The sequence below is a fragment of the Crassostrea angulata genome, chromosome 7 (assembly GCF_025612915.1).
Source record: "Crassostrea angulata isolate pt1a10 chromosome 7, ASM2561291v2, whole genome shotgun sequence".
Lineage (NCBI taxonomy): Eukaryota > Metazoa > Mollusca > Bivalvia > Ostreida > Ostreidae > Magallana > Magallana angulata.
The window spans coordinates 42,048,160-42,073,589 of NC_069117.1; the positions used below are offsets into that span (position 1 = coordinate 42,048,160).

The 25,430-nt window shown below is 33.0% G+C and overlaps 3 protein-coding genes across 8 annotated transcripts in view; 2 read left to right on the top strand and 1 right to left on the bottom strand.

Annotated features, from left to right (window-relative positions):
* LOC128191749 (type II inositol 3,4-bisphosphate 4-phosphatase-like) overlaps positions 1-9,257 on the top strand; it is a 29,581-nt gene extending 20,324 nt beyond the window's left edge. For 2 of the 5 annotated variants that reach the window (XM_052863999.1, XM_052863998.1), the window contains 13 exons: positions 594-699; positions 1,467-1,574; positions 2,648-2,919; positions 3,331-3,549; positions 3,705-3,896; positions 4,003-4,071; positions 5,088-5,329; positions 5,441-5,476; positions 5,668-5,808; positions 6,322-6,419; positions 6,527-6,636; positions 6,738-6,892; positions 7,410-9,256. In XM_052863999.1, coding sequence (XP_052719959.1) covers positions 594-699; positions 1,467-1,574; positions 2,648-2,919; positions 3,331-3,549; positions 3,705-3,896; positions 4,003-4,071; positions 5,088-5,329; positions 5,441-5,476; positions 5,668-5,808; positions 6,322-6,419; positions 6,527-6,636; positions 6,738-6,892; positions 7,410-7,542 — 1,881 coding nt within the window. In that variant the 3' untranslated portion in view covers positions 7,543-9,256. Of the gene's footprint in view, positions 1-593; positions 700-1,466; positions 1,575-2,647; positions 2,920-3,330; positions 3,550-3,704; positions 3,897-4,002; positions 4,072-5,087; positions 5,330-5,440; positions 5,477-5,667; positions 5,809-6,321; positions 6,420-6,526; positions 6,637-6,737; positions 6,893-7,409 lie in introns of all 5 variants that reach the window. The other 3 variants (XM_052864002.1, XM_052864003.1, XM_052864000.1) reach the window with 3 other exon arrangements.
* Positions 9,258-11,136: 1,879 nt separating this feature from the next.
* LOC128191751 (60S ribosomal protein L21-like) lies at positions 11,137-16,026 on the bottom strand. Its single transcript, XM_052864006.1, has 5 exons — positions 15,996-16,026; positions 15,283-15,416; positions 14,409-14,521; positions 11,597-11,747; positions 11,137-11,245 (listed from the first exon to the last, which is right to left on the bottom strand). Exons 2-5 carry the CDS (start codon positions 15,409-15,411, stop codon positions 11,156-11,158), a joined length of 483 nt encoding a protein of 160 aa, XP_052719966.1. The 5' UTR covers positions 15,412-15,416; positions 15,996-16,026; the 3' UTR covers positions 11,137-11,155.
* Positions 16,027-17,170: 1,144 nt separating this feature from the next.
* On the top strand, positions 17,171-24,933 carry LOC128191750 (ubiquitin carboxyl-terminal hydrolase 46-like). Of its 2 annotated transcripts, none has more exons than XM_052864004.1 (9): positions 17,171-17,292; positions 18,669-18,749; positions 18,950-19,169; positions 19,270-19,350; positions 19,933-20,060; positions 20,565-20,725; positions 21,060-21,192; positions 21,383-21,526; positions 22,025-24,933. In XM_052864004.1, exons 1-9 carry the CDS (start codon positions 17,290-17,292, stop codon positions 22,130-22,132), a joined length of 1,059 nt encoding a protein of 352 aa, XP_052719964.1. In that variant the 5' UTR covers positions 17,171-17,289; the 3' UTR covers positions 22,133-24,933. The 2 variants fall into 2 exon arrangements, with proteins under 2 accessions (XP_052719964.1, XP_052719965.1); XM_052864005.1 differs by having other exon boundaries at positions 19,936-20,060.
* The last annotated feature ends 497 nt before the right edge of the window (positions 24,934-25,430 follow it).

A 25,430-nucleotide genomic window follows, 5' to 3' on the forward strand; every position in this document is an offset into this window, starting at 1 on the left:
TGTGACTGTTTACTAAGTACTTACCAAGTACAGTAAAACATGCTGATAGCGAAGCGCAAGGGATGAGCGATTTTGCTTTGTTAAATACATAATTCACTATATCCGTTAACTTTACAATATGTTTAAAATCCACATGGAATGAAAATCACTTCTGATCACTATAAGTGTCAATTAATAATTAGCGCATTTGCTATAAGCGTGTTTTACTGTATATATATATGACTATATATACATGTACAATGTATATGTAAGGCACTAAATTGTCTATACAGACCTACACATAAAATAATTGATAAACATTTGATGAATGCAAGGACTATCATCATGTCAAAAAGAGGTTGAATTATAATCCATTAACTTCCATCTCAGTTTTTTTTTCTTGAAATATTAAAAAGCAACCAATGAAACATGTAAATATTTACAGATATTTTCCACAGTATTGACAAAACACTTAAACCGTACGTGCCCATACATATTCTAGTTGTATATATAGACATGTATGCTTTTATACATGTATGTAGTTTTGTGTATTGGACCATCCTTTCTAAGCCTTGCAAGATGTATATAAACAATATACCGCCTGTTTTGTGTAGATGTTTGCCCACGGGAGATTGCGAGCTTTACAAGACCGACTGGATTATTGTACGAGCATGATCACAATGTATGAGCAGCATCTTAACTTTCTCAGTTCCTTCAAAGGTGACGTTCTTCTTCCTTTACCTACTAGTCTAATAATCCAATAATACTTATATACGTGTACCTGCATTTACATAGTTCCTGTATGATATTGCTAATCTTGCTATCCAAAGTAACGGCAGTGAGAAATTTGGCCAATTGATTTCGTATTAATTTTTTTTTTTTTTGTTATGGCGTCAAACTTGAATTTAAAAAAATAATTAATGCTTCTTTACTAATGAATGAGCCATAATGGTTTCCTGTAATGATCGAGTTACACCCAATGGTAAAGAGAATTGTGAATGAAAGTGAAAAATATTTGACATTTCAGATGCTGTTCTGTTCTTACCAGTATTCATTATTAAACTTAAAATTTGTTATCATGACATCTAAAATTCATGAGATATTGAGAAAATCATCATGTTTTAAATGTCAATAGAATTTTGCATGAATCAAAGGGAAAATGGAAAACTTTAAAGTGCAATAATCCAGTTTGCTGTTATAGTTACATTAATAATTCTATGCAATAAATTTGAAACCATTAACTTGTACTGTCAATCAATGTCATTTTGATCACAACGAGGTTAAAATAAATAAAAAATTCTAATTCGCATCAAAATATCCGAGGTATTATAAAGATATTGAAGTCTGAATTTCAACTACATGTATATGTATACGAAACAGTAACTAGTGAGCAAACTTTTAATTTCTAGTAAAGATCAATCTTTTTGACTGCTTGCATTATGGCATTATGTCTATTTAATTGATGAAAATTCTTTGATCAAAATTAGGTCCATGCTTTAAAGCCAGCTGCAAGAAAGGTGACAAAGAGCTGGAGTTCCTTCCCCTGAATCTCCATCTTCAGAGAATGACTGTGATAAACGAGGAGAAGAATACGAGTAAGTGTCCATCAAACATTCTCCGGATTTGTAATGCCATCATTGTTTTATTATACTGGTATATATATGAGATTTTCATAATTTATTTCAAAAATGAACCCACACCTGCGGTCAGCTGAGGCAGATATAGCTACTACGGTCCAAAATGTTCAACTCGATCCATTTTTTTTTTATGCAAATCAATTTTTTTTTATCATTTCAATCAATAGTTTTTACATTTTATAAGGACAGTTATTATGCCCCCCCTTTGAAGAAGGGAGGGCATATTGCTTTGCCGTTGTCCGTAGGTCTGTCGGTTGGTCCACCTACAGTTTCCATTCATTTTCTTCGCAGAGGATAAACATATTGAAATGAAATTTGGAGTTAAGGCCCTTGGACGTAGAAAAATTCCAGTTATTTGCAGTTTCCGCTCATTTTCTTCGCAGAGGATTAATATATTAAAATGAAATTTGGTATACAGGTTTATCATGATAATGTCTAGGTCAAGTTTGATATTAGGTACGGTGGAGCAATTTTCGACAGAGTTATGGCTCTTGGACGTAGAAAAATTCCAGTTATTTGCAGTTTCCACTCATTTTCTTTGCAGAGGGTGCATATATTGATATGAAATTTAGTATACAGGTTTATCTAAATAATATCAAGGTCAGTTTGATTTTGGGTATGATAGAGCAGTTTTCGACAGAGTTATGCCCCTTGGACTTCCAAATTCCAAATATTTGCTGTTTACGTCCATTTTCTTTGTGAATGTTTCCAAGGAAGGGGGGCATAAGTGTTTCACAAACATCTCTTGTTTTTTCAATTTTGTTATAGTTCTGATTTCTTTAGTTAAAGTTCAGTATTAAGGTTCACAAACATGTGGATCTAGATTCTGATAGTTTTTAAAGACTCCATATACATGTAAATTCATTTAATTTTATTGGTATTTTTTGTAAAATAATGTGTAGATTTACATTTGGACAAATGTCATAATTTTTAAGTGATAAATGTTTGAATTATTTTCCTGAACTGAATGGTTGGCAATTAAAAAATTTTTTTAATCACTTCTTATTTTTCCACTTCTTTGAACTGTCTAGCGGGCTGGTACGATGCCATTACGGTGGGAGCATTCACCGCCTACGCCCAGAAATACAAACATGGCGGCCTGAGTCGACTATTGAGCCAACTCCAGGAGTCGCATTCAACAGAGAACAACTCAGTGACCAACCTGTCCCTGGCTTGTGATCTCGTGAACTCTATTTATGATCATAAAATGAGCATATCAAAAGATTGTGATACCTTGTGTAGACTCTCGAGTAGTGGGACTGCAGAGGAGATGACTGAAATAACAAACTCTCTACAGCAAAAGGTGCATAACTCTCAAATTTATACTTTTAGTTAATCTAATGTAAAGGACCAATCTGATTTTGAAAACTAGAACTTCCATCAGCTACTCAGTTTCTAATATGTTGTGTGGAAGATCTTCCACCCAACGTACATTTATCGAAAACCAGGGAGCAGATGGAAGTTCTAATTTTAATTAGATTGCGTGAAGGACCATCACTACATTGCACACTTATTTCATGGTACTTTGTATAATAAGAGTGATCTATGATTTAAAAAATTAAACTGTTTTCATTTTTGTATAGAGTCCAAAAGAGGGCCGAATGAATTTGGCCATTTTTGGACTAGATTGGTCTCCCTTGGGAAATGAAGTTTTCAATATTATAAAGATTCAGTGTTGTATAAAGTTGCAATGCATTTAAAATTGATTGTACAGATAAAAGAGTTGGTGGAAGAATGTGATACTCCCTTAGTGCAGAATACTGCAGATGAATATAATCGCATCAAAGCAGAATTATCTCAGAATTCGAGCCAGTCCAGTCCAGACTCACTATCAGGGGACACAACTCCGGGTGCTAAGGTTAATGAGGACACTGGCAAAAATTGGAAGTGGTCAGGAACAGACTTTGTGAAAAGCCCTTCTGCTGAACCCTGGGTAATTTATTTGAATTCTTCAACCGGAAATCTATTTTTATGTTTGATGCATGTACTTGGGAAAGCTTGATATTTTAAAGCTTGAAAAAAAACCCCTACTGTCTTATATGTTGAATATGATTCTTAACTTTGATAGCAATTTGTTTTTCTGTACAGGAAATGACTCGTTTAAACATGGAAGCAGCTGCCATGTGTCTGATCTCAATAGTGGATGATCTGGTGGTCGGTGAATCAGCGGAGAGAAGCAAGTGGCTGGAAGAAATCAACCCAGCCGTCATGAAACTTAAAAGCTTCCTGGAAATTGTCTACCAAAAAATCCTACTAATTGTCATGTTTTTAAACATTAAGGTATGATTAATGTGTTTTTAAGAGAGAAATCTTTTAAGTCATTTACATAAATATAGAATTAATGTCACATTTAAGCTTATTCGTGTCATTATGTTATGTCTTGTAGGAACACCGTGGTAACTCAAGGTTGATGCACATAGTTAGATATAGAAGAGATGTTTGCTTCTCTCATGCAGTAAGTATTTTGTAAATACAGATAATGTGTACAATTAAAGACATTCTAGGTTTTAGGGAGCTTTTTTCTCTTTTAGAATCATTAGGGCTCTGCTCCCATTAGGCTGTCCATCTGACTTCACCTCTCCTAAATAATTTTCTCTCCTGTGGCAAAATCTAGCTCATATACTTAATGAACAGAGTGTCTTTGGGTAAAGAGTAAACCTTGCAGTCACCTTGAACCAAGTTTGTTCATCTAAGTTTAAAGTCATAGCTGACCTTTGTTTAAAATCCTTGTTTGGGTCATATATTCCCTCCCCTTGACCCTATCTAGCTCAAACTTCACATAAAGTTGCATGTGGGTAAAAAGTATTACTTGATATTGAACCAAGTTTTAAGGTCAAAGGTGAAGTTTATAGCAGATAAAAATTTAGTTTGGACCACGATTTCTCTTTGCTTGGCTTTCACCAATAGACTGCCTATAGGGAAGTGGGTGTAGTGATATTGATAGTTTCTAAGTCAAGGGTCAATGTTGTAGCAGATCATTTAAAATTCTTATCCATGCAGACAAGATTTTCTCTCACCTTGGTCCTCAGACTTCACCTAAAGACTGCCTGAAGAAAAATGGTGTGAGGTGAACTTGCATTGAGTTTTTTCTTCTCAATTTTCAGGGTCATGGCAGACCCCTGTGTAATAAAAAAACTTGTCTTTTCTCCTCTTGTCTCTTGCATCTGCCTTATAATTCATGCATAATTGCTTGTTGGATAAATGATGTGCAGTGATCTTGAACCAATATTAAGGTCAAAACTAAGTCCTATAAAACATTGTTCTTCTAAAGTTGTTTTTACTAAAATAGGGCCTTTTGAGATAGCCGTCATCTCAAAGATATTTTTTTTTTTTTGGTATGGTAGTGTAATATTAATTATTATATCCCTTCCCCCTCCCCCCCCCCCCCCCCCAAAAAAAAAATTAAAATGCATTCATAGAACGTGTTATGTCTAAAATTGATCATACCGGTATGTCTATTTTCTCTTTCAGCTTACAACACTTGTTAGTGGCTTTGTTACCAAGATAACCAGCTGTATATCCAATGAAGAGTTCCTTAAACAGATACAGGAAGTAGGAATATTTTGTCAATTTGAGGGATTACTTAGTTGCCATGGTGATGAAATGGGAATGATAGAAGATTTCTGTGTAGCAGTAGATGATTTAAAGTTTGTCAGATTTCAGTTTGTCAAAACTGATGACCCAAGTGTTTCCCCAACAGTCTTTCAGGATGGGTAATTGTTTGTTTAAACTGAGCTTGACTATGCATTTTCATTGTAAATTAATTTTCTTTTCCTCTGTCAAAGCAAGTTGATTTAAAAAATGTGTTTATGATTCAATTTCAGTCATTTTAAAAGTGGTGCTTTTGGAGATTTTCACAGGTATAGTTAATATAGTTCTAGCTGTCATACAATTTTCGAAAAATTCTTGTTTACTTATTATGTACCCATCTTCATGAAGTTTAGGGGTTATCTCAGAACTGTACTAGATGTTAAAATCTTTGGATTTTTTTCTTCATGACAACTAGTTTCCAAACACTAGCTCACATAATTTTGCTCTTTGTTTCTTTCAGACATTGCGTCTGTGTGAGTATACCCCTCCAAGATGAAATGTTCAACAAACTGCCAAATGAATTACAGAGAGGAGGGAAAGTTAATGTCACTCCAGTACTGTTCAACATCGGCATTAATGAGCAGGCCTCATTAGCAGACAAGTAAGACTTTACTCACCATCTCAGAAAAGGACCTCGACATTCTGTTAAATTTGCAATAACACTCACTCACTTGATCTCTTCATAAGTTTTCTAAAACTGACCAAGTACTTTATATTTACATTTAAGATTTCAGTATGTGTTCATTTCTATCAAAGGCACCTTTGCCGACCAAAGGTTTAAGTCACACAGAAAGTAGAGAAGACTTATATAAAAAAAAAACTTAACTAGAGGAGCCAATTTTATAGTGTAGAAGAAGAAGAAAAAAGTAGCCCCACATTTCTTTTAATAAGGAGTATAGACACAATGAAATTCTTATTTTATATTGTACATTGTTTATTAACATGTACCGTAATCTTTTATGCCTTCTGGGCCTAAAATTGAAATAAAACCATCTAAGTCAAAAGTATGTATAGACTTCTACTGACATAAGATGATAGCATGAATATGTTTTTTATCCATTTAAATACATTTGTATCAATGGAATGTTATATATATTTCTATTCTTTATTCAAGAATTGGAGACACTTCACTACAAGAAAAAATCAATACAGAGAATGTTACCAAAGTGATTTCATATTTAGAGAAATATGAGAAGATATTTGGAAGTTTAGGTAATTATCTACTGTGCATTTTTTAAACTTTTATTAAAACTCATAATTAAACATTAGCACATATACATATGTATAATCAATTCATTTAGATGTATATTCATTTGCAGATAAAGGAAAATCAGGTCAAGGTACTATGAATGATTTGAAAAGCAAACTTGTGTACAACACAGCCTCCAAGAAAAGCAAAAATACTGATGTCCTGAAGCTAGCTGCAGAGGTTTGTGAAAAATACATTTACTCTTAATAATATGTTGATATAATGATATGACATGAAAGATATTTAATATCAAAGATGATTATTACATGTATTTTTTCCAGATTTGTCGTAAAGTTAATGGAATTCGGGTAACGAGTTGTAAGAGTGCCAAAGATAGAACCTCCATGAGTGTGACCCTGGAGCAAGTTTATATTCTACAACAGGAGCATGACCTAGCCTCTCATGTGTTCTCCCAAGCCCTGGACTGCTTCAGAAGGTAGGACACATTCAGTACACGCTGTACAGGAAAATATTGCAGTTAAAAAAAAATCAAATGAAGAATTGACTGAAATATTTAAGAAATGAATCCAAAAACTCAATGGCATTTTCTTTCATCAAAGCCTTTGGTTGTCATAAAGTTTGCATTCTTAACAAAAAAGAAATTTGCATTAAAAGATTAATCTCAGCAAGGATTTGACTGAAAAGTTGGACATTAATCAAACTGAGGCAAATCTCAGTTTAGATTAGTTAGAAATGTTAGACTTAAACTTTAAAGTCTGCAGATTCAGCCAGGCATTGCTGTTTCTTTGAAATTATAAACTATAAAACATTTTTTCCTACCTTTGAAATATTAAGAGTTTTTGCTCATGTTCATTGTTGCATGTATTATGCAGCCACTTTAAACTTTAGGGTGTAAAACATGTACCATACTTGTAATGGTTTCAGTTTACTTACCTTTGCCTGTGCAATCATTTATTCATGCATATACAGTAATCCATATTCTTTCATTTCAGTGAGGGAGTGAGACGAGAAAACACGTATAAAAACATTGGTTCTAGGAAGTATGCCTTCAACAGCTTCCAGCTTCTGTATGTTCCCAAGCTTTACCGACCTCCAAACGGGACTTATGGCAATGTCCAAGGCTAGCCGACTCCTTTACATTCATCATGCAGTACATAATACTACATTGTCCATGTGTAAATCGGAACATATTATATGTATTCTGTATGTCTGTTGAATCTCCGAGATACTTGTTGTTGGTTATCAATGTTAAAATTGTGTAGACGCTCAAGGACAGTGTGGATTTCATCAATCTTCATTCAGTTGTTATAATTTGATCAAAGTAAAGGCCATCTTTAGAATGTTGTTTGCTCAGCTCTTCCAAATGTTTAAACTTTGAAGGAGGTAGGAGAGGTAAAATCATAAGTAGGGGGATAAAAAAGCTACTGTAAACCAACTTTTATTTGCTACAACTTTATTATTTACCAGACATAAACTGGTTCACAGTGACTAATTTGAAAATAAAATAACAGAGATATGCAAATGAAAGTTGGTTTACAGTATTTTCAACCTTTTCTGAATTGTTAGGGAAAGTCAGTCAAATGAATTGTCATCAGGGAATAGAGAAAGATAGCAAACAAATTTTCAAAGCTGAATGGTCTCATGAGTATTGATGAACAACTTTTTACACCTTTTTTAAAAATTTTATACTTGCTAAAATTAATTGTCTTTTTAATCCATTTTTTTTACCACAAGAGAATTTAAAAGTAATCATCATGCATTAACCTAATTAGAGAATGGTTTAGTCATGATTTAAATACTGTTATTATACATGTATTACATTTTGTTACTGTTACAGATAATTTATGGTATTCATTTAGTGAATGTGACCAAAAAAAAAATTGTTTGGAATATCATTTTGAAATTTCAAAGATTTCAAAAATGTCTGATTTGATTCTAATAGACCTGGTGGTTGTAAAGTTTTGATTTAACCCTTTTATATATTACCTTCTTGTTTGAATTGTTTTTAGACCTTTAAGAAATGGATTTTTTTGGCAGTTGCATTATCTTATATTTTATTCTCTCCATTTGTAACAATTGGCAATATGCAGATTGCAACAATTGGCAATATGCAGATTGCATTTAAATTCAAATATTTTGATGTCAGTTTTAGATACTTTTATGCTACAATATGAGGAGTGATTATGAATACTGTAGTTTTACAGGAGTTGAGGTTAACTTCAGCTTAAAACTAAAATTTATTTGAAAACTTCCTGATTGAGAGAATTATATTATTTAAAAATTTCCTGATTGATTTAACATTATTTTCATAACATTATCAACCCATGTTTTAGTTTTTATAAATTGATTGGAGTCAATTACAATTTTGTGAAGAATTGGTTGTTATCTTTGATTTACAAGCAAGGTTACAGATTGCAACACGCAAGTAAAACAAAAGAAAATAAAAATGATCAAACTCCATTGTACTTTAATGAAATGTGCATGGCGATGTGCCATGGAGGAGTGAGCATCCTCTGCTGACTGGTCTCGTCCGTAATGTGTATTAAAAGTAGAGTTCAATATTATAATTTTTTAAAGTAAAAAAATCAATACCTTTTTATGATTTTATATTTGTCAGCAATGAGAAATTTTGAAAGTTTGTCAAAAGTTTACATGTGTTAATTAAATCAAATGAACAGTTAAGAAAATTTGTTACAAAATATGATTGTTTTACATGTATATTGTCATTAAATAAATTGTTTTAAATTAACTGAACCAATGTGCAATTAATTTTACAATAAAATGTTTACCCCGTTAAATTATTGTTGTATCATTTTGGAGAATTCATCCTTTATAAAGTAAAGTCGAGATCTAATCAGATGGATGTGAAAATGTCATTTCTTTCTACAAAAAGCTTGTATATGTACAAAAAACACAAGGCCATTAAAAAAAAACTTGCATTTGCTGACGTATATCTGTGAGAGACAGTGAAAAAGCTATAAGCCTATGCCTATACTAATCAAAAGCAGGTTCAACCTATAGAATATGCAGCTTTGGTTATTTATTGTATCAAAAAAAAAAAGGCTACAAATTTCAAGATAGATGTACATAAATGGTGTATATCATGGAAAACACAGACTGGTCATTATTTTTTTTTCTGGCCAGATTGCCGAAACTGAACAAATTTTGACCACTTTCTTTTTTTAAGCAAATATTCAAATGAGCTTTTCTGAAAACCAGTTGTTCAACAACCGCTTGTCTCTCTGTGCTTCTGTAAACTTTCACATTTTTTACTTCTCTAAAATCACATGGCCAAATTTCAGGGGGATGTGTGGCACCATCTTTTACATTTGAGGATGAGAACATAAACATTACCTGCAATGGTTTGTTTCTGCCCGGAACTGGCCAAAATGTTACCAAAAGATATAAAAGTAATAAAATATGAAGTCCTACATGTCATTTTGCTTGAAAAATATGCATACAAGAACAGGACAATACCTTTTTAATCACTCAGAATAGCTGTCGAACTGCATCACTATAAACAGACTTATTTTGAAGATTTAAAATCTCAAAAAAAACATGAAGGGGGTTCATTGGTGTCCTCTCTACAACTAATTTTTAAAACTGTTAGATTAAAACATGACCTCTAGATCAGTACTGGGGTCCAAAGAAGGGTTCAAAATTTGTTATAGAAATATACAGAAAATTGTATTAAAAATCTTTTTCTCAAGAACTACAATTGTTTATATTACTGTGCAAGAATCTTCTGGGTACATATACATGTATTATAGATTCAAAACTGAGTTTTGTTCCAAGTCTGTGCAAATTTTAATAATTTAGTTCATGAACATTAAATTTTGAATTTATGCTATCCTATAATCCTTTGCTTTCAATCTTTTCTGATGACTTACAAATTTAGTTAAAAATCATTGCTCATCCCTTATATAACTAGCACTCTAGAGTTGGGACAAGGATTTTACAGGTCTACTATGCTATGACCTCCAAGACTTGTTTAAAGGTTGCCAAACTCCTTACCTAAATGCAGTCTTTTGGTAAAGTCTGACCAAAATAGTATAAAGGGGAAAGAAAAAAGATCTGCTTTGATCTTTGCTTTTGACTAAGAAACTTAAATCGATTGCACGTCATTGCTCATTGCACATCTTTTACCAACAAGCATAAGTATGATCCAGATAAGGCAAGGAAAATAAGGTTTCAACAAGGATTCTTCACTAAGGTCTTAAACCTTGACATTTTACTTAGAATTATTGCACACCATTTACCAAAAGGCACTCTGTGGATCAAATTTTTGCCAGAAAATGCCAGATAAAGAATATATGGTCTGGACAAGGAATTTTGTCCAATAAGACTTTGACCTAAAACCTTGGTTCAAGGTCACTTCAACAAAATTTCCCAAAGGCACTGTGCGTGAAGTATGAGCCATACCCTTGGACAAATAGTAGACAGATAAACAGACTAATCACTGCCGTAATAACATCGTCGTCGTCCACATTATTTTCTTTCACGTTTTCTCTACCCCATATTACTGATTAATCACGTTACTCAAGGCTCAGTGTTGCATCTTAATTTTTGGTTTTACTAATAAACTATGTAGCGCACTGGGATATGATGCTTATAAAAGAAAAGATAATTTCTCTGATAAGCCTTGTTGATGTTCTACTGCTTGTGTTCTGTGGTCTACACAGCTTATGTGTAATACTAGTAAATACTACGACACCAAAATGTTTGTCAACACTTTAATTTATGCAATGAATTCATAAGGTATAGGTTCCAACACTTCAGGCTTGTTGTACTTTGTGCTGACAAAGTGCTTCTTTCTGGGCAGCTCAGGCTGAAAAAAAAAAAATCAAAACTTTCATGTCAGAATGAAATTCAGTTTGCATGAATTGTATAAAAAGAAGAGTCAAGTTATTTTCACCAGTCTCAGATTAAGAATTCTCCACAGTGACTCAGAATGTGAACAGCATATATGGAGTTCATCATAGACTAACTTCAAAAGTGAATGTAAGCTGTGCATGAAATACATGTTAAACACAAATCGCAACCTCAAGCTGTGTTTCTATAACATGTTGTTCTTACAACGAACTTTAACTTGAAAAAGTATCTTTAATTCTTGTGATAGCAATATGAAATGTTCTTCAGAATAAAAAAAGCATTCAGTTGGAAAACTTGAAAGACTTACGAATCGTTTCAGGTTCTTCCTTTCTCCTCCCTCCTTGGCAGCCTTTTTCGCCTGCTCATTATTGGCCACTCGTTTCAAAAACTCGAGTCGGCAGTTGGAGTGTTTAACGTGCTCAATTCTCACGTTGATTCGTTTGGGGATGACCCTTTCCCTGTACAATTATTAATAAATGTATTTTCCTGCATTTCTAATTTTTTTTGACAAATTGATAGGCTAAAAAGTTAAAATGATCACAAATCACAATTCACAGTCACCAGTGGAAAAGGCTATGATAACAAAAATTCATAAGCAAAGAAAAACAAGAGGCCCATGGGCCACATCGCTCACCTGAGGAACAATAGGTATGATAAAGTCAGCTTAATGGAGTCATAATACAATCTGGACAATGTACATTAATACATGTAGATCCTGTATAAATAAAATCCATTTTTTCCCCTTGGAACTCGGATAGCCCTGATTGCTGCCAATATTTACAAGAGCAGACTTTAATCACCGCTCCTGCACATATATAGGGACTCAACGTTACGCAGGCAGGGATGACCACACACCTACGCAACTCAACAGGTACCAACGTTCACGCAAGCAGAGATAACGCAAGCAGGGATGACCGCACACTTGCGCCAACAGCTCAACCAAACGCAGGGAGTGCCGCACACTTGCGCTAGAAAGGCCAGAACACCAGCAGGGATGACCATACACTAGTGCTCTGCCGCAACCACCACCAATACAAACAGGTATGACAGCACACTTGTATTAATGCGATACAGGGCAGAAATGGCCGCTTATTCTGTATCATTGGTTAGATAAACACGAAGATTAGATAGAGCAGGGATGTCCACACCCTCAATCTCTGTACCTGTTCAAGATTAACCCCAAACAGTCGCTTGGTGCATTGCAATAGACACTGTCCCTATATATGTGCCGGCCTAAAATAATTCATAGTATCTAAAAATTGGAAATCAAAAATAAACAAACTAATCCAGCCTAACCCAAAACTACTTATGCAGAACAACTTATATACATTGAATATTTAATATAGTATAAAAATAATCATCACAATAATTGGTTAACAGTGGATGCATTAATTAAAATAATCAAGAATCAATAAATCAAGGGCAATAACCCAAAGCAGTAATTCAAAAAGATTCTAATGAAAATATAGCCGCCTGCTTCAATTTTATAGTCATATCACATGTTGAGTATTGCAGTTCTCAAAAAGATCCTTTACAATTGTTTATATATGGGATATTTAGCTACATCAAACTCTGAACCTTCTTGTGAGGCCGAAGAATTGTCCTGGAGCCAAAGTCTTAACAATTATAAAGAATTATCTTGCTGATTAGTTTCTGAGAAGAGGATTTTTAAAGATTTACTCTTTATTCCTATGTAAAACTTTAACACCCCCCCCCATGTGGCCTCACCCTACCCCCAGGGGTCATGATTTTCACAACTTTGAATCTACACTACCTGAGGATACTTCCACACAAGTTTCAGCTTTCCTGGCTGATTAGTTTCTGAGAAGAAGATTTTTAAAGATTTACTCTATATATTCCTATGTAAAATTTTAACTACCCCCCCCCCCCCCAATGTGGCCTCACCCTACCCCTAGGGATCATGATTTTCACAACTTTGAATCTACACTACCTGAGGATGCTTCCACATAAGTTTCAGCTTTCCTGGCTGATTAGTTTCTGAGAAGAAGATTTTTAAAGATTTACTCTATATATTCCTATGTAAAACTTCGACCCCCCATTGTGGCCCCATCCTACCCCCGGGGGTCATGATTTTCACAACTTTAAATCTACACTTCCTGAGGATGCTTCCACACAAGTTTCAGCTTTCCTGGCTGTTTAGTTTCTGAGAAGAAGATTTTTAAAGATTTACTCTATATTTTCCTATGTAAAACTTCGACCCCCCATTGTGGCCCCACCCTAACCCCAGGGGTCATGATTTTCACAACTTTGAATTTACACTACCTGAGGATGCTTCCACACAAGTTTCAGCTTTCCTGGCTGATCACTTTCTGAGAAGAAGATTTTTAAAGATTTACTCTATATATTCCTATGTAAAACTTCGACCCCCCATTGTGGCCTTATCCTACCCCCGGGGGTCATGAATTTCACAACTTTGAATCTACACTACCTGAGGATGCTTCCACACAAGTTTCAGCTTTCCTGGCTGATTAGTTTCTGAGAAGAAGATTTTTAAAGATTTACTCTATATATTCCTATGTAAAACTTCGACCCCCCATTGTGGCCCCACCCTAACCCCAGGGGTCATGATTTTCACAACTTTGAATTTACACTACCTGAGGATGCTTCCACACAAGTTTCAGCTTTCCTGGTTGATTAGTTTCTGAGAAGAAGATTTTTAAAGATTTACTCTATATATTCCTATGTAAAACTTCGACCCCCCATTGTGGCCCCATCCTACCCCCGGGGGTCATGAATTTCACAACTTTGAATCTACACTAACTGAGGATGCTTCCACACAAGTTTCAGCTTTCCTGGCTTTCTGGTTCTTGAGAAGATTTTTGAAAATTTCTCGAAATTTTTCATTAATTTCTAATTATCTCCCCTTGAAAACGGTTGTGGCCCTTAATTTTCACAACTTTGAATCCCCTTTGCCTAAGGATGATTTGTGCCACGTTTGGTTGAAATCGGCCTAGCAGTTCTTGAGAAGATGTTGGAAATGTGAAAAGTTTACGGACAGACGGACGGACAGACGGACGACAGACAAAATGTGATCAGAATAGCTCACTTGAGCTTTCAGCTCAGGTGAGCTAAAAAGAGTTTCATTTTCATAAACCCACCTCACTCTCTTGTTGATGATGACTCCAACAGCGTGTTTAGTTACATTGAAAACTCTACCAGTCTTGCCATGGTAAAACTTGTGTGGCATGCCCTTTTGAACAGCTCCATGACCCTACAATAAAAATTACATATTACTACATGTAATACATATGTGAAACATTTTCCTATTCATTGCACAGTAAGCTCCTTGATTCTATTTAATGAAAGATTTTTCCTAGAGTCCAGAAGACCTTAAAATTGAAGCATAGCAACATTCTAAAGTCTTTAATGAGAATTAGACGATTTAATGCAAATGAAGGCAGTTATTTAAGTTTGGCCAAATATAATATAAAAAGTACTTAATTTTAACTCAGGAATAATGAAATGAATGTCGATTCAATCTAAAATACAGAAGCTGAATGATCCCATTATGAGCTCTGAAAATTAATAAAGAAAGCCACGTATGTCCATGATAATAAAAAATGTTAACAGTAATTTTATTCATAAAATCGATATGCAACCTGAGAATATTTGTGTCACTGAGGAGTTCATGTATAATCCATTTGTATTTTTCTATAGAAGAACAACTGTCAATCATCCAAGAAACTCTTTTTATGCATGAGAAACCCTTTTTGTGACCAACCAGATTTTTGCTGTTGTTATTTTTCTGAGTTTTGTTACCATGAAAAAAAAATCAACTTTCAGAATTAGCATGTTTGACCAATTTAACCATTTCAGTAATGAAGGACAATGCTTTTAAACAAGATATCAAAAGTAATTTTTTCTCCTCTTTAAAAGCAGTCCTTTATCAATTCTGACCATACAAGTTGTATGATAACTACATGGTATTAACACTAACTTAGTACACGCATCAACCGTTTTTCAAATCATTACCTTGACATCAACAATGTCACCTCTCTTGTAGTTGAGCATGTAGGTTGACAGGGGAATGACTCCATGCTTTTTGAATGGCCTGGAGAACATGTAACGCGTTCCACGCCTGTATCCCTTTGTGTTCGTCATTGTGCCTATTTAAATTAAAATTTGAATGGATTGTTTTTTGCAATATATTACATGTACAGTACTGGTCATTAAATTGGACCGACAAAAATGAATGAAAATAAAATCTTGGAGAATCTGAGTATATAGTACCTATTTACTAAAATAGTCACAATATATAAGTATTCACTCTGACAGATGACTTTATCAATTCGGCTTCGGAAACTTTTAAAACAATCTGTATTTTTCTAAATAAACTGCTTAAGAGTACATGGAGTCTTCAATGAAATATATTCACCCTAAGGATTCATATAAAAAAATTCATTTTAAGTATTTAAAACTAATTGTTTTCACAAATTAATCATGTCTTTATTAAATATCGCCCTGTTTACAAAAAGTGGTGACTTTCCGTGCTAAAAATGAGTGTCGATTTACCCGGTTATGAGTGTTAACATTTTAAAAGAATGTGCTCCCGAAAGTATGGGTTTTCAATGTTGAATTTAAGTGTAAGATCAAATATATATTGACTTTCATATAAATTAAACACAACTGTGTGGATTTAATCAAGTTAAAAGTGCAAAATTTGTCAGCACGTGTAATGCACAGACCTAAACTATGGCTGACCGGAAATGAAAAGAAAATTACATTGCGCAAACGCAGAGAGTTTAACAGGTTGTACAATTTCTGATTCGTAACCCCCCCCCCCCCCTCCAAAAAAAACCCCCCACCATCCACCGCACTGGGATTTGACTCAGTCTGATTGAGTCAGATCAATGTGCACCACCTTCTCCTCCTTTTGCTTAAATAGTTTTGCATGCACCCAATCCACCCATCAATAGTATAACAACAGAAGAGTTTTGTTTTTATAGAATGTTCCTCTACAGTGAAAACAGAAAAACACAATAGTTCTGTTCTTGCATTTGCTAAAATTCAAATATCATCTTTTAAACGAAAGTTGTTTCAGCAGGGGCATATATAAATTGCAAGTCCCTGGTTCGGGTCGATGTACCATGCGAGGGTCCGGGGGGGGGGGGGGGGGGAAGAGTCTCGGGGGTTTGGAAAATCTAAAATATTTAAATTCACATAACAAAGTCCCCAAAAATAGGGATTCGGAACCTAAAAAAACACCAATCCGAAGAAAATTCTGGATCTGCGCCAAATTTTAACCTTTACTGATCATGATCCATTCAGTTTCAACCTTCACCCCTCTATAAAAGTTAGTTAGATGTAATTATTACTATATAAAGTGTGTCAATGAATTTTAAATACTGTGATGTAATTGTATATAAATTTCATTTAAAAAAGACTAGACCAAAATATTCTTTACAAGAATTGGTCGAAATTTTAATTCCATTTATCATCAAAATATTAAATAAAAAAACCTTTTTAGTTTTCCATTTCTGTGACGTGATATGATGCCTGAAATTTCAATATATTATTTTAGGGCGGTATCATAAAAATATTTTATTAAATATGTATTTGTCTAAAATTTTATAGTTTTAATGATGTGTTTCAAGTGTAAACGTAACAAACTTGTGGTCAGAAGTAAGAAATCTAAATTAAAAAAACATAAATATACAGTTATCATTTAAAAATTTCTTCAATCCTTCTTCTTTTTTTAATTTGTTTTTCTATTTCAATCTTATTAAAATTAGATCCTTCACGCTCTCGCGACACATGAAATACGAGAGCGTGAAGGATCTAATTTATTTATTCATAAGTTGTCAAAGTATACCTCAGTAAAAGTTATCTATTATTGAACATTTTCAGAATACCTCGCAACGCGACATTGGAGTATCGAAAAAGTGCGAGGTATTCCGAACGGATAAAGCAATATGGAGGACGTTAAACGATCGAGACGAAAATAATATTTATTTACCAAGAATATTTCTGCAAATCAAAATGGTAAGAACATGTTTTGAATTTTGCAACATAAAAAGTGCATTCATAAATATTGTCACACAGTATCAAGATTCGTGAATTGACTTTTGCTGACATTTTATTACTTGTAAGTCCTCTTCAGGAATTTTGGAAATGCATGAATCAAAATTACGAAATTCGCATTCTTTCATGCTTTTGCAATCAAAATAGTGTATAGAAAGATTACTTATTTCGTACAAATGCAAACATTTCTTGACTGAATGGTCAAGTTTTATCAAAACTTCACATTGAAAAAATTAATTGACACTCAATACACAGCAACTACATCATGTACATAGCTCCCCGGTCTGAAAAAATATTCAGAAGGACAACATGGGAGCTACAGTTCCTAATGAGCCAAAAAATAAAAAAAAATTGCTCTTGTTTTGGACTATGTTATTTTATTTTTTGTACGCATTATGAACACACATTTGATTCCAACAAATTCCTGGGACATTTTACGACAGATTTTGTCATTTTATTTGCCTCTGACATTCTTTTAATTAAAAAATCATTACCAGCCCCGTAAAGTGTTATAGTGTAGTTGTAGTTTGTTTACATGTAATTATGGCAACTTTTGATCTGCACATGAATTTAACACACTTTGTTTTCTGAGGTCGGTTAGCATGTTTCAGCGATAACTATATTTGGATATCAGGACGTTTCGCTGATTTTTACTATTTGCGTCAAGACCATTCACTCTTTCCGGCTGAGACGTTTCGCACCAAAATGAATCGATATTAATTATAAAGATATATATTGCAATGTTTTAAGATAAATATTGATATATAAGGTTATCTTGACTTTTATCAAAACACTTCTGACTTTGCAAAGAGTCATTCTCTGAATATAACTTTATGATAGTATAAGGTATACTGGTACTCTGCAAATCCTGAATTGGTCATGTGTGTGTTCCTGTCATCGTCTGAAGCCCACAGTCGGTCTCGCTTCTATATTAGTGAGACCGACCATAGGTTTCAGATGATGGTATTCACATATACTACTTGAAGACCATGAAAATAAAACATTTATTTATTTACCTTATTTTTAGTGTTGTTTTATTCAGGTTTTATGTAATTGATACTTAAGTACGACAACTTGTAATACATACATATATACTGTCAAGAACATGTATGAAATATCAAACAAGTGGTATAACAGAATCAGCCAATTTGAGAGTATATAAATACATACCGTGGTTATAAATATTCAATGAAAGTTATAAATATGTATAATGCTAATTTATATTCATATAAAAGTGAAATACCGGTACTACAAATTCAATTATTTTAAAAATGGGAGCAAATATTTAACCATAACACATGTTACTTTTGCTTCAGAATTTAATCTTTGAATTTCAGGGCAACAACTATTCCCATTTGGAGAAGGAGATAGGGTCAGATCAGTTGCCTGCAAATGAACATTACTTTGGACTTGTAAATGTGAGTTTTATGCTTAGCTAAATATGTTAAATTTGTCATTGACAGGTCATGGTTATTTAACTTACCGGTATTCTGAGTTGTCAAAATAATTTTTTTCTTCAAGAAATCTATTGATTGTAAGATATTATTTATTATGACAAATTTTTAAACACATGGACAATGCAGATTGCTAACAAATTGTATTTTATTTCTTTTTTCAGTTTGGAAATACATGCTACTGCAACTCAGTTTTACAGGCACTTTATTTTTGTCGCCCATTTCGAGATAGAGTTCTACAGTTCAAACAGCTGCAGAAGAACAATAAAAAGGAATCACTGTTGACATGCTTAGCTGATTTGTTTTACAGCATAGCTTCACAAAAGAAAAAAGTGGGCACAATTGCACCCAAAAAATTTATAACTCGTCTGAGAAAAGAGTATGGTAAGTGTCACTGTATTTTATTACTGTGGGAAATAATCATTCTTGAATTTGAAATTCTCAAGGTATCTAAAATAATAAAAAATCTGTTTTCTTTTTACAGATCTCTTTGACAACTTCATGCAACAAGATGCCCACGAGTTCCTGAACTATCTGTTGAATCGTGTGTCTGAACTTCTTCAGGGTAAGTTGATTTAACTTCAATATATTAGCATTGTAATTTAGGGTCGTATAATCATTTAGCTCCCATTATATGAAAGAGCTATGCAGATTCTTGACCTATGTGGCTTGAACTGTCTTGATCATTAGCTTATTCATGTTAGCAACTTAGCAAGCCTTGACTCTGTCATGCATCTTGGTAATTTATTCCTTTTCCTGTTTTTAAAAAAGAAAAAAGGGTGGAATATTTAAACACTGAATTTTCTATTGAATATTTTGTCCATAAAACTTGTTGTTTGTTGTTTTATTGATGGGGAAAATATCAACACTACTATAATACCTAGTTATTACATGTATTGGAGAAACAGCACAAAAAGCATTAAACACCTTTATTACATGAAATGTATGACTTTCCATGAATTGAGTAAAACAGAGAAATTAATCTAATGTTATCTATAAGTAAGATTTTTTCAGTTGTGCATAAATATCTGAATTTTCTGTAGTTAAGCCCAGTCCAGTCTTATAAAGATCTGCAATTAGTGTTGAATATTATTTTAATACCCTTTTGATCAACTTGTGGCACTCTTAAATTTTTATGTATTTTTAGCAGAAAAACAAGGAAATAAAGGAAAAATAAATGGAGCTGAAAATCAGAACAAAACAGAACCAACCTGGGTCGAAGATTTATTCCAGGGAACATTTACCAACGAAACACGCTGCCTCACTTGTGAAACAGTAAGAATCCCAATGTTCTGTAACAGTTATGATGTTTCTATTTACTTATTTGTTACTTCATGTCTTCCATGATGGTACCATGATTTGAGGTAAGTGTTATTATAGTACATGTACTATATGTGACATACAATATTACTGTTTGTACTACATGGTACATAAAACAATATAAACATTTGTACTACTGGTACTGCATGTTAGAGTCTTACTACATGTATTTGTGATACAGTCATGTAACATACAATTATACTTTTATTTTAGTACACATGTATTTGTAGTAATGTGACATACTGTGCTACTATCAGAGTATTTCTACTGCATGTGATACTTGTATGCATTTTACTAATTTTGATACACATGCATACATTGCTACTATTTGAGTATTTGCACTGTGTGTGAAATATTTACAATGCTCCTGTTTGAGTATTTATACTACATGTGACATACAATGCTATTATAAGATCATTGATTCAGTCCGTTCCTCTAGATCCCCCCTTTGTGTTGCAGGTGAGCAGTAAGGATGAGGATTTCCTGGATCTGTCGGTGGACGTGGAACAGAACACCAGCATCACTCACTGTCTGCGCGGCTTCAGCTCCATGGAGACGCTCAGTGATGAGCACAAGTATTACTGTGAGGTGTGTGGCACCAAACAGGAGGCTCAGAAAAGGTGAGTAATCAATTTATATGCATCAGCCCTCACAGTATTGTTAATGCATTGATATTTATCAGATATTCATTTTACCAGATTTTATTACCAATTGTAATAAACTGTACAGGTAATATTTTTTTTCATTTGGAGATCAGAGGCCTGTCATCTATTTCTTAGTTTGTATTCCCCTGAACCCAGTTATATATATTAATATACATGTAGCATTTTAAAGTTGACAATATTTAGACAATTACCATGTTAAAGATTCCATGGTGCCTTTGGATTCATTAGGGGATTATATTTTTATTTAAAAAAAAAATATAAAACTATATATACTATTCTTCTTCCACAGAATGAGAGTGAAAAAACTTCCAAAGATTCTAGCTCTGCATTTAAAGAGATTCAAATATATGGAGCAGCTGAATAGATTTACCAAGCTTTCACATCGGGTTCTCTTTACTTTTGAACTTCGATTGTTTGAAACAGTAAGTTTAATCGTGATTTGTCTTAAGATTGTGCAAGCATGGTGATATACATGAAGATAGACAATTTGGACATTTTTGGATAATGAAAAATTACATCTTACAATAAAAATTTATAAGCAATTGAACAGATTGTACAATAAAATTATCAAGCCAATTCAGCCATTATAACTTTGCTTGATGACTCTTTCAGTCGGATGATGCTTACAATCCGGACCGGATGTATGATCTTGTTGCCGTGGTAATCCACATAGGGAGCACTCTCAATAGGGGCCATTACGTCAGTATTGTTAAAAGTGACGGATTCTGGCTCTTATTTGACGATGACGTTGTGGATGTAAGTAATCAAAGAGGAAAATGTAAATCCTAAATTCTACATGTAAAGATTACCTAGGTGTACATACATGTAGTAAACTGTTCTTGTATTAAGATTTTATAACCCATTATGGTTATAATCATAATTCATTTTGGGCCAAAATAAAATGATTGTTTGTTTGGAATTTTTTTCCCGCCTTAATGAAATACCCGTGCCAATAAAATTTTATGAGCAAAAAATTATGAACTTTTTTTTAAAAGTAGATTTTTATTTTTACCAATTTTTAATTAGTGAAACTTCAAGTTTGAAATAAACATTTAAAAAATCCCTTTCCTTCCTCCAGGCAGCAATTCCAAACAAACAATTTTTAAGGACGGCCTTTGCTTTTGTCTTTTATTTGTGCATGATGTGTTACTGGTTGTTTACTGCAAAAAATTTTTAAGTTGTGACTCAAGTACCGGTACATGGAACTGGTACATGTTGTTTTAAAGCCTACAGGTAGAAATTTTAATATTGTAGAAAATTGACCCTAGTGCAATAGAGGATTTCTATGGAATGTCATCGGCAGACATGCAGCAGAAGACATCAGAGACAGGATACATCTTGTTCTATCAGTCCAGGGAGTAGCCAAGATCTGCATGGTCTCCATTCTGTGTGTAGCTACTGATCAATTTTTTCAGGCCATCTTCTGCAGTATACAGCTGTTAGATGTCAATTTCTCATTGCTGTAACTTAAAATGTGGGTATACATTTTGTGTATATATTATTCAGAGGAAGTCTTAGAAGAAGAAAAAAAAATATATTCTAACAGTCTTGTCAGGTAGAAGACAATCAGTGAGTCGGTGACCAAGAGTATTTATTGTTAAAGCCGTTATCTGTTAATTCTGAATGCACGGGTCGCGTTGTTATGTACGAGGACTTACGAGTGATCTTTATTTCCCGCCAGGTGTGATATATTGTTTTTTATATTCACATTTTGTTTACTATATTGTTATTTCCATTTTAAATGATAATAGTTTGTGAGCAATTCCAAACCTTTTACTATATGTGAGAATGACAAGTATGGCTTTAGGTTTTAAGTATAGAAATTTCTGTATCGTAATTATTCATATTAATTAAGGTGTCCTAATTGGACAGTAACTAAGATTCATACTTTGTCAGATTTTTTTTCTTACAAAATACTTCATATAATTCTTTGATCAATTTTGGGGGATTAATTAATTTAAGGAAGTTTAGAATATTCTTTTTTGGTGAAAAGTTCAATTAATTTGTAGCATACAATTGATATGGATGTGTAGATTGCATTTATTACAGGCTCAACAGCTGTTTTATTCAGATAGATACTGTCTATTCATGCAATGTTATCAACATTTTACATCATTTTATTGTCATTTTAACCTTTATAAATAATGAGTTGAAACATGTATTACAATTTAGTGACTTTATTAAATGTGGCATTAAATGCTGAAAGATAAAAAACAAAACCGATCTTGTATAAAAAGTTCATGTATATTTGTACAGTGTGTGATTTTAAATAAAGTGTCGGTCACTATTGATGTGCTATTTATAAACCTGTACAGCTCTAAGTGAAGTGCATATGTTTTCCTCATGAAATACTTACTGATTTTAAGATGTTATGCTTTGTGGCACATCATTGAAAACCCTCAGCCACGCAGTCTTGCACATATTTCAAGTATTTTTTAATAATATGTACTGGTAAGAGGCATATTTTTAAAGCATAATAAGGTATGAGAAAATAACATCAAACGAAAATGGATGAGATAGACAGGAATCATTTGCAAGAAATGACATTTTATATTAAAATTATCCACCAAAAAAAATAAAAAAATTGGTGAGACTGGCTGTGGGTTTTCAATGCACGTGACAAAGGAGTTCATTTTATACTTTATACTGAGAATGCATGAAATACATTAGATAATTGAAATAATAGCTATTTGGTACTGGTATTGGTACATTTACATGGAAATATCAGAATAAATATTATTATGTGTTTTAAGAGTAAATAAATTGTTATTTATTATTTAATAGGACATTTTTCTAACTAAAATTTATGTCACTTTTGGTTATTATTTTCAAAATACTTAAAATGTATATCAGTACAGCATACATACAATTCTAATTCAAGATCATATATCTTTAGTAAATGTAGAAGAGAATGTTGAATGTAAATATATATTTATTATTTAATTACGTATACAGTAGCATTTTGTAAAATTATAATGAACATTTTGTATTTGTTTACGATGCCCCCTCTGTGTACCCCTGACATGATTTTACTGATCCATCATTTGACTTTTTTAATGGACTGCTTGGTGTAATGCTGTGCTGTGTCAACAACTGCTTCACTTTTTGAAGTACAATGTAATATCATTACTATGATGCAATATCAGATTACTATTTAATATTGTAATATCATTGCAGTGTGATTATTATGGTATTGTACATCGTATTATAATTCTGTAAACACTTTTTCATCATTTCAAGGATGAGAGATTTAAAAAAAAAAAATTAGTTTTCCTCTTTACCTTTCCATACCTGAGTATAGAAAATGTTTGAATTGTTTCTTGATTTAATTCCTTTGTGTCTTCATCATTCTTACATGTATGTACATGATGTACTCTCTAGACTATCTAAAAACATTCCTTTTTTAATTCTAGCCTTATTTTCTAACACAATACATGTTATTCACTGAAAGTACAAAAATATACTGTAATCTCAGGATGAGATGTTTCCCATACAGTTATAACTGCATTGTAAATGTAATATATATGTACACATATAAACATGTAACTACATAATCTTTTTAGAGATTTGAAAACGAAAATTTTAGTTACGATCACCAAAACAAAAGTAAAGCGAGAACATAAATTAAAATTTATGATGTTCTTTTGAGACTTTTAAAAAAAAACTTTACAAGCTATTCAAAAACGAAGAAAGATATTTCTCACTTTAAAGTTATACACCTGTAGACAAAAAATTAAAGTTATTGGAAGGGGGGGGGGCAAAATTAAATTCCACAATTTCACAAGTGCTAAATTCTTTTATGGTTTTCTATTTTTTGCCATCTGTTCATAGAATCCAAAATCATCTAGACATAAGGAGTAATACATTTTAGTTACATTTGGTGCCAGCATTGCTTACTTGAATTATATTTGTGATATATTGTCTAGTTTGTGATACATGTAAACAAAATTATATATTGTCTTTTTTCTGTGTACATAAACAGTGTGAAATTCAATGTACATGTTGTATATATGTAGATATTTCTGTGTACAGACAATTAATTGATGATGGTATATTTGATAACCAAGATAATATTGTGTTATAACCAAATAGTTTCTCGTTTTCTTTTCAAATACAGTGAGCTTAATCTTGGTTGTAAATTCATTAAATTGTGATTTCCAGTCTCAGTGATTTCTTTAATGTGTTTAATATCAAGGGCATCCTCACAAGATCAGGGGGTCCTCATGAGTCCACTCGTGATGTTGTGGGTGTTGCTAAAACGCGGAACGGAAGGGAAAACGGAAAATCTTATCTAACGTTATTTACCTCATAGATTTGTTAATCATGCTAAAACGATATACTTTATGTACCTTTTTAATTTTTTTGAAAGATTAGTAATATTAGATTAATCATTTAAGAATATTTATTTCCTCAAAATTAACAGTACATGCATTGACCACTATATTCTGTCCCAAAATATCCTCGATTTACTTTTTGCTGTATATTTTATATACCTCGGGGTTCAAGCGATTCTCTTTTAGAAGCATTAAACATTCTCGTTATTCTTTCTTGAAAACGTCCTCTCTAGCTTATCAGCTGGTATAAATACACGGCTAAAAATAAAGAAGTCTACGGGGTTTTGCATTTCAACACTGACCCGGATGATAGTGTTGAAAAATTG

What these genes read in the sequence shown, in the direction of transcription:
- LOC128191751 (XM_052864006.1), bottom strand. Translation starts at nt 15,411, where the DNA reads ATGACGAACACAAAGGGATACAGGCGTGGAACGCGTTACATGTTCTCC. An exon ending in GTGACATTGTTGATGTCAAG is followed by an intron (nt 14,522 to 15,282) that starts GTAATGATTTGA and finishes TTTTTATTGTAG; the next exon opens with GGTCATGGAGCTGTTCAAAA. An exon ending in ATCATCAACAAGAGAGTGAG is followed by an intron (nt 11,748 to 14,408) that starts GTGGGTTTATGA and finishes ATAATTGTACAG; the next exon opens with GGAAAGGGTCATCCCCAAAC.
- LOC128191750 (XM_052864004.1), top strand. An exon ending in TGTGTCTGAACTTCTTCAGG is followed by an intron (nt 19,351 to 19,932) that starts GTAAGTTGATTT and finishes ATGTATTTTTAG; the next exon opens with CAGAAAAACAAGGAAATAAA. An exon ending in AACTTCGATTGTTTGAAACA is followed by an intron (nt 21,193 to 21,382) that starts GTAAGTTTAATC and finishes TGACTCTTTCAG; the next exon opens with TCGGATGATGCTTACAATCC.